At 43.8% G+C, this 9,112-nt stretch overlaps 1 protein-coding gene across 1 annotated transcript; it reads right to left on the bottom strand.

The window, feature by feature from the left end:
* Positions 1-2,540: 2,540 nt before the first annotated feature.
* Positions 2,541-8,388, bottom strand: LOC135393224 (uncharacterized). Its single transcript, XM_064623712.1, has 4 exons — positions 8,193-8,388; positions 7,745-7,852; positions 2,712-2,887; positions 2,541-2,642 (listed from the first exon to the last, which is right to left on the bottom strand). Exons 1-4 carry the CDS (start codon positions 8,275-8,277, stop codon positions 2,547-2,549), a joined length of 465 nt encoding a protein of 154 aa, XP_064479782.1. The 5' UTR covers positions 8,278-8,388; the 3' UTR covers positions 2,541-2,546.
* Positions 8,389-9,112: the final 724 nt, after the last annotated feature.

Below are 9,112 nucleotides of genomic sequence, written 5' to 3'. Positions count from 1 at the left end.
TTTCCTTGCGTGTGTGCTATTCACATCATAAGAAATTGATTAATTGTGTCGTGTTGGAATATTCAACTTAGCTTCCCATATTCTTTATTATGTGTATTGTGTTTCTTCCGTTCCATGTTTTTTGGCTGGGTTTTTCTCCTTCACGCAGAGTTACAACATAATTCCTGCCACTTTTTGGCTTTACTATACTTGCATGTAAACCGTCCACCACACGGTTGTTGTAGCGGAAAAAAAATTACGAATGAAATCGGCCCAGGTGTGATGGCAGCATCGCTTGATGGGGTTGTCGGTGTGCATGTTCCTACTTGTATGTAAACCGACCACCGCACAACTGTTGTAGCGGAAAATTACAAATGAAGTCGGCCCAGAGTGAAAAAAAATGTGAATGAATTCGGCCCAGGTGTTGTCATTGTGCATGTCCCTACTTGCGTGTAGACCACCTACCACACCGCTGTGGTAGCAAAAAAAATTATGAAAGAAGTCAGCTCAGGAGGAAAAATTGCCAAACAAGTCAGCCCAGGTGTGACGGTATCATCGCCTGGCTGGGATGACAGCGTGCATGTCCCTACTTACATGTAAACCACTCACGCGCCGCCTAAAAAAATTGCGAACGAAGTCGGCCCAGGCAGAAATATCGCCAAAGGAGTCGGCCCAGGTGAAAAAATACAGAACGATAAGGTCACGCGCAGCTCCCCGGCTCGCTGGTAGGCACTCAGACAGCCTCTCACCCGCGTGTACCATACTTGCATGTAAAGCACTCACGTACCACATGAAAAAATCAAAAAATGCGAACGAAGTCGGCCCAGGGCGAAAAATGCACAACGATAAGTGTAAGCTCAGCTCTTCGGTGGTAAGCATGCGGACAGCCCCTCACCTGCGAACCACTCACCGGGCGGCCTCAAAAGAAAATGTACCGCGAGAGAAGTCGGCCCGGGCCGAAAAATCACCGAAGAGGTCGGCCCAGGATGAAAAATGCACAACTATAAGGGCCCGTCGGCCCGCTGGTAAGCACCCGGACAGCCCCTCACCTGCGCGCCACCCACGGCGCGCTGGAAAAAAATAAAAAGAAAAAAATCGCAAGAGAAGTCGGCCCATGTTGAAAAATGCGCGACGGTAAACGAATGCACAACCCAACTTAGCTATTATTCTTGAGGTTACGTACATCTATCAGAACTTTGTAATTAAAACTCCACTAATGTGCTCACGTATAATAATGTGAGACTTTTTATAATTTTGATTGTGATCATATTGATTAAAAATATCTTCTTTGATTAAATGTGCTATACCATTTTAGTTCTGCTTAACTGAAAACTTGCGTGATTACCAGTAATAAAAAATATTGTGTACGATGTGTGATACCCCTTCAATGCTATTGCATCATAGCTGTAATAACTATAATCTTTGTTACGTGTATCGTATTGTGTTTCTTCTGCTTCATGTTTTTGGCTAGGTTTTTCACCTTCACGCAGAGTCATAACATAATTCCTCACGGCGGAGTGAATGTCTGCTCTGTTAGAGTGTGTTTAGATAATCCCCTCCACAGTCTAACAAAGCAGCCATTCACTCCGGCCGCAGAAGCCCGTACGGACCCTTTCTTCCCTCCGGGCTGTTGACCCACAATTCGCATGAACCTTTAAACACGTCACATCTAACCCTTTAAATACCATGCCAATGATGAGGACGGTGTCCAGAAGAAGAACAGTCTCTGTTCGAAATATCGGCGGCTTCTGTCCTGAGGCAACTCCCTTCCTACATCTCTACCGGTTCGCTGGATTTCTACCCATCTAAATTATATGATAGTTCACTTTCAAGAGAAAACATACCCACACACTTCTTCTTATATGTACTTTATTCAACATGTTGTTCATCGACTACAGGAAATACATAAATTCTCAGGTCTGAAATGTTTCCAGAAAATTAAGAAGCAATCAAAAGCTAAATCGTGCTACTTTTAGCCTTGTAATGTATGAGTTCCTGCCTGAACTCCTTCAGTGCAAAGCAATGTCAACAAACAAACAAGAAAACACTCACCGGCCAATCAGGCTTTCGGGGGACTAGGCGCCAATTTAAAAAAAAAAGGCAACGTTACGATCACCCGCAGGGGTTACACGACCACAATGCGTTCGATGCAACCTGTGTACTTAAACCTGTAAACACTACCGCGTACACAGCAATAGAGAAAAGGCAGTTTTGGGACTGAAATTAATTTCAGTGTATTTTCGGCATGCTTTCGCTCATGACAGCCAGACACATGCCGATATTACGCGACGTTGTGCAACGCCGTGCCAATGCTCGGTTACGCTAGTTAGGGGTTATCCTATACCTTTTACTTTTAGAGGTAAAAATGCATATATGTTTTCTACCTGTATTAGAGATGACCGCTTCAAGAGTGTAGGACTAAGTAAGGCTTCGGCCCATGCGCGTTTCTGAAGATGTCAGTTACTAAAGCTGTGGGACAGACAGGTAAGTACTGCCCAGTTGCTGATGAAACAATGCAACAAAAGTTCACATATCCAAATTTTTCCATCAGAAGCTTTTATTCGTAATCACACTGAACTTTTCTCCGAAGGGAGAGTGGATACTATGATGCGGATTATAGCACATCCGATGCCATCGAGATAGAAGTATAAACTTGTGAATGCCTGAAATTGAGGAAATCGATGAATATGAGGTTAGCACCGATAATTATGCACATGCAATCAGCACCTTACCTTTTTAAAATCTTTAGGAATGTCGATTTTAACCTGGCCGGTTATGGTTTGACCAGGCGCCGCTGTGCAGGGAAATTTGTTCTCTTTATTTTCACAAGTGCTGTTGTAGTAGAATGAGTCCCATGTATGGTTCAAGCTCCGAATATGTGCCCATACGGACACGTTAACAGGGTGCTCTAGAAGTGTAAAATGAAAAATGTATGCATAAAAATACAAACGCATAATTCTTCAAGCTATCAAGCATATGCGTGGCATATGTTCATGCGAAATCATTATCAACTTGTATGTATTAGCGCACAGTTAATTACCGGATCTGCTTTCACATTCAATACTTATCCTATAGATATATCCTATCAACACGTATGGCTGCACGGAATATCTAATTAGAGCGCTTAGTCAATTATTTAGGAATGACAGGAGTTCATTATGATGTTCCATTAAGTAGAATGCAGATTCTGTCACGTTCACTTCACTATAGTGGTATGACTATACAATACACGAGCATATATGAGGCTTTCTTTTGTTTTTATCTTTCACATAATTTTTATGATAAACCTATACGAGAGCTACCTAGATGCGCTTTTCACAAGTGGGTAATGCTGACATCCTGTGGAAAAGAGCGTGTAACTACTTGAACGACCAATTACCTAAAATGCGTTAATTTACTTATTAATTACATGTTTTCGGGAAAACGCGAGATTCGGTATTGGAGTCAGCCAATAGAGAGTTTTAGTTGTCGCTTTATGCACTTCCGATAAGTCCGCGACTGTGCATGCTCAGAATGAGAGGGAGAGGCTTTCGTGCACAAAAGGCTGTCGCGCTTCGACTCATTCGGGATTTTTCGTGTGTGTCTCCGTCACCCGAAAACTTTGAAAGCAAGATGGTGGACAGTGTACCCGCACTCTTAAAAATGAACTTCACCCCATAGCACGCTCCTAGCCAACCATCACCTCGAATGATATCGTTATCTGCTCTGATTCGTTGAAAACGGGAGGCGTACGCCTTTTTTGTGACACTTATGCTGTTCATAATTGTCACAAAAAAGGCGTACGCCTCCCGTTTTCAACAAATCAAGGCAGATAATGATATCATTCGAGGCGATGGTTGGCCAAGGAGCGTGCTATGCGGTGAAGTTCATTTCTAAGAGTGCGGTGCTGTTGTCGCAGGATAAAGCTACACCTGTCACCATTCCCAATCACCAACATACACACCAGCCACTTGAAACGTCAAAAATATATTTAATGTGACCTTAAGGGCGGTTAAAGTATAGTTCATCTGGCGTAAAACATTCACGACAGGTTGCGCTTTAGGCACCGCTGGACTGAGTCGTTTGTGCTTTATCGGAGAATTTTCGCGCCTCCAGCCAAACAACGGAAATGGGAACTGGCTACAATAGTTCTCGAATCATGAGTCGTTTCCATTTTTCGGGGCTGTTACGGGTGAGAACACGATTCGTTGGGCGCACTGGGACTCCCTACTATTTAAAGGAGTACAGAGGGCCTTCCAAAAATTTTTCAGATTATGACGTCTGATGAAAGTGTGTGTGTCATTTTACCGAATGGCGCTAAAGGTTTTGATGTGTGCAATTTGTTTCCCGGAAAAAAACTCACATAAACATAGGGCCGCACCTTCACTCGGCACTCCGGGTATTACGAGGAGGAGAAGGTACGAGTATGATGCAACGTCACCGATGACGTTATAAGGAGAACTCGTTCTGGTTCACCGGTCAGTGGGGTCAGCGTCTTGACGCTTTGCCGCCGTAAACCAGTTTTGCCATTTCTCCCGGATAATTGGGGATAGAAGTAGCGGCCGAATCATCACCGAGCGAGAAGAAAGGCTTTTCCAGAACCCCGAACAGCCGAGTAGCAGAAGACAGAGGAGTAGCAGACAACATTTCTCTAGACAAATCAGCGAGCGTTCTCCTTGTAGCGTCAGCGCGAGGTTCCAGGCAGATCACAGGCTGGTACTGCTCTTCACCGCCGTTGCGCACGGTCGCTCTTTGCGGCGTACTTTAAATTCAATTTCTGCGATAATTATGACTCTGTGGTATGAATTACTTCGCAAGGTGCATCTTACTGGCCTACTTAACAGCTTTATAGGAAGAAAACCGGGTGTTAAAAATGACTTCTGTGCCACTTTAAATCCATCTTCCATCCAAACCACTTCCAACCAGGGGCGGATCCAGGCCCCCCCAAGACATATCTCTACCCCCCATTCCGGCAGATTTTCCTGCCGCACGGCGAATTTTCCTGCTACATGGCGCCCCCCTCCCCGTCTTCTCTCTTTTGGGACCCTGATCTGTTGGCCGGATAGACCACTTTCCGCCCCAAATAAGCCGAGGCGCGATGCCGTCTCGTTCTGGATACGCCCCATTTGCATACCAAGTTTGACGATTTACATTCTCAAAGTATGTGCCCGTTCCAGGATTTTTAAAAGCGACGGTGGATTCAAATAACGATTGCCCCCAATTCTGCTGTCTCACATTTTCGCAAAAGCATCGAATTAAAAACTGAATTAATGAATATTAGCTAATTAATCGTCCAGTAGTTACATGCGCTTTCCCACAGGATGTCTGCTTAGCCACGTAGCCCGCCCACAAAAATGGCATCAGTGCTGCTCTCACATTCTGTTTTAAAAATCGGTAATGGATAAAAAAAAAACTCTGTTTCCAAACAGGGCGTTTCCTTTTATCTGCAACAAATTTTCATAAAAACGAGTGTTTCCTTAGGGCGGTTTTACTTTTGCCATTAGATTACTCGACGGGGCTGCTACTGGGAATCAAATTGTTTCCTCAGTTGGGGGACTGATTAACAGAGATATTTTGATCAACTTTTTAATTTCTGACTTTAGAGAGCATATTGCAACTGCAATATTAAAGCTTGATCACCACATGATCTGCTCAAACCACTGATGAAGCACTGAAGTAATCTCAACGCGTGCTATAGATAGTGTTTCACCGCAGTCGTCCGCTGGAAACAGAAGGTGATTACAAAAAGAGCGACGGTCACGTCGATATCTCCGCCTTCACAAAGACGTCATACACGATGTTGGCAAACCCTTATCGCGGTATGTTTCACGATCTTTGTTTTGTTTTCCTTTTCCTTCCTTGCGTTCTTTCATGTGTTCGCAGTCGCTTGCCGTATCAGTCATTTCATTCTGTGGGACACAGCTGTTGCCCTTTCCCGGTACGAGAAGCGCTGATATGTAGTGGTGATGCGCAAAATTCTTTGCAAGCAAAGAAGAAAAACGAAAAAAGAGAGAGGTGGTGAAGCATTACGTTTTTCTGTGGTGGTAAGTGAGGGCGGAGATATCGACGTCACCGTCGCTCTTTTGGCGATCACTTACTCTTTCCGGCGGACGGCCGCGGTGAAATACTTGGGTCTGTAGCACGCGCTGAGATTACTTTAGTGCTTCACCAGTGGTTCGAGCGGATCATGTGGTGATCAGGCTTTAACATTGTAATTGCAATGTGCTACCTAAAGTCAATAATGAAAAGGTGGATTAAAATATCTCTGTTAATTAGTACCCTAACTAGGAATACATATGGCTTCCTAGTGGCAGCCCCGGCGAGTAATCCAATGCCAATAATAAAACCGCCCTAAGGCAACTCCTCTTTTTATGAAAATTTGTTGCAGATAAAAAGAAACACCCAATATATATATATATATATATATATATATATATATAGGGCGTTTGTTTACCTTTTACAGAATTTTAATAAAAACTGAGAGCAGCATAGGTGTCGTTTTTGCAGTTGACGACGAGGCGGACATCGTCTCGAAAAGAGCATGCAACTACAAGTTGCCTGCCTCAAATTCAATCATTAATTCTTTAATCAGAGAATTTCGTGCAAAAGCGAGATAGCAGATTGGGATAAAATACTCGTCGAAACCCATTATATCTTTCAACAATCCTGAAACGGACGCGTGCCATAAAATACTCATTGCTGAATTTCGTTGTGGAAATAAGTCGAAACAAAAACGGAGGATGTTCGATTTGCCGTATAATTAAACCGCAAAAACCAGTTGGGGTTGAATGTAACAAGAAAAAAGGGAGATATTGAGTTCGTCGCCTGACGAATTCTGCTACTCCTATAATGAACCCCACAGAAAGGAAAAAGGAAAATGAAAAGATAAAATACAGATTCCATATCACTGCTCACAATTAGGCTGACAAGTGCTGATAGCGCAGCATCTCTCTTGTTGGGTTCCCATACGCCAGTAACTTGACTAAATCGAAGGTCCTATAGTCCAAACGGTCTAAGACAGACCCCAGGGTATCTCTTTCGAATGCATATGTTCTGCAGCGCATGAGGATATGTTCCGTGTTTTCCACAGCTGCACACACTGTACAGTTTGCCGAACCAGCCTTGCCGACTTTCGACGACGGTGGCATGCCTTGAGCTTCAGGGAACGAGAGGAAGAAGTAGACAGGATAACCCTCGTCCTGTCTACTTCTCCGTGTGTCCTCTCGTTCCCTCAAGCTCAAGGTATGCCACTGTCGTCGAACCTTCACCAGCTTGCTTGCCTGCTCACCCTTATTTCATCTTTGCCTACTTTATGGAGAAACTGTTGACCATACGAAACGTTAACGCGAAACAGATGCAAATACGATAAGAGCGGCAAGGAAACGGGCGAGCTGGTGGTAATTGATCACCATAACGAACCACGAAACTCCTGTTTAGTGTCTTTTTTTTTCAGTCTCAGGGTTCGTTATGAAGATGCAAATACGTTTGTATAGGTCGCGGTATGCTGGACGGAGCACAGAATTTCAGTTCCGAGTCTACCTGGTAAAGCAAGCACGAATGTCTTTCGGTTTGCAACCGTTGCCTTCTGCATATGTTTTCTGTCAGAAATTTTAACAGGTGTTTCATATCTGACCAGGAATACGCACCGGGTGTTCCATTGACGATAGGCTGTTATCTCATCTGCGCTGCTCTCATAGCTTTCTCATAAAAAAGTTGTAAATTATAACAAAACGCCCTGTAGATACTGTAGGAATTATACATAAGAGATGGAAGGAACACATGGTACCTTCGTGGTTGCGCCCAGTAAAGTTCAGGTGAAGGGGAGACCCAGCAGAAACAACGCACGTTTCGTTGCAATTCTGTAGAGTAACCTCAGTGAAGTTGTACTCTCCCTCTGCATAGAAAATATCGCTTGAACCACAGCAGTCTTCTCCATTGAACTATGCAAAACACCGAGGCACCTAAGCCCCAAAGGGCGCCTGTAGCAAACACTTATGATATATTCAACATCGCAAGAACACACAGTGTGTAGTGAAAGGTTAGGAAATGGTAAGGAAAGGACAGGATGGTCGTTGTGTGTGTCCCTTTTTGTCCCTCGTCCTGGGATTTTGCTATCATGAATATGACGTGTGCAGGTTACACATAACAGCAGTGATTATCTCTTAACATAATTTCCGTTCTTGGCACCTATAAGCACTGCAAAGAAGTGTTGTCTTAAACCTATTGTCACTTACCACAAGACGTAACGAGGCTTTGGCCATAGTAAGAAGCACGACAAACCACGATGAATGCTGCAACACAAGCAAGCAAGAGCTTCATCTTTACAGTATTGGGTCAAATGTAGTAAGCAGGGTTTCGTGCGTGTCGTTTTATGCTACTCCGAAGGCCCTAATGTATCAAATAATAATTGCGTTCCTGGGAATAAACCAAATCAATGTTATCCGTATTTCACGTAGTTTTATTTGCCAAATTGGCTATGCGCCGTCTTCGCACTCACTAAAAGACAATGATTATCATGTACACGTCAGTCTCTTTACACGGGAAACAATAGATCCCGAACGAACAAGAACGTGAGCGTATAGCTAACAATTGACAGTTCATGAGAATTGAGGCAGTGCCCGTGAAATCATGAACACTTGAGTGACAGGTTAACAGGCCAGCCTACAAAGGTCCTAACGTGCTACTGATGCAACATTTCCGCTCATTGTGTTTCATTATGTTACCTCACTGCTGCGCTTGTGGACACATACCTTGGTTTGACGTAATACAGTATATGAACCGAAGAACTTGTTCTTTAATCGTCATTTCTGTCCGTATGTTTTTTGTTTTTTTTTTCATTGTTCATATAAGAATGGTCTTATTATCTTATGGAGCGTTGGAAAACCATGAAGCGCCGGTATTTCGAACAGGGACTGTTCTTCTGGGCACCGTCCTCATTATTGGCATTGTATTTAAGTGGTTGGGGATGACATGTTAAAGGTTCATGCGAATTATGGGTTTGACATCCCGGGGAAAGAAAAGGTCCGTTCAAGCTTTGACGACCGAGGCGGATGGCCGCTTTGTTAGAGTGTCGAGGGGATTATGTGAACGAAGGCATCTTTCCAAACAGATCGGTTGCAAAAATATGAAGTTCACGAACAACGGGACGAAACGG

The sequence above is a fragment of the Ornithodoros turicata genome, chromosome 4 (genome assembly GCF_037126465.1).
Source record: "Ornithodoros turicata isolate Travis chromosome 4, ASM3712646v1, whole genome shotgun sequence".
Classification (NCBI taxonomy): domain Eukaryota; kingdom Metazoa; phylum Arthropoda; class Arachnida; order Ixodida; family Argasidae; genus Ornithodoros; species Ornithodoros turicata.
Note: the sequence above shows the minus strand (reverse complement) of the source record. Positions and strands in the feature narration are given on the sequence as shown.

Excerpts from the sequence above, each read along its gene's own strand:
- LOC135393224 (XM_064623712.1), bottom strand. The coding sequence starts at position 8,277 with ATGAAGCTCTTGCTTGCTTGTGTTGCAGCATTCATCGTGGTTTGTCGT. Across the intron at positions 7,853-8,192 it reads AAGCCTCGTTACGTCTTGTG|AGGGAGAGTACAACTTCACT; the intron begins GTAAGTGACAAT and ends TTTTCTATGCAG. Across the intron at positions 2,888-7,744 it reads TACTGGGCGCAACCACGAAG|AGCACCCTGTTAACGTGTCC; the intron begins GTACCATGTGTT and ends TTACACTTCTAG.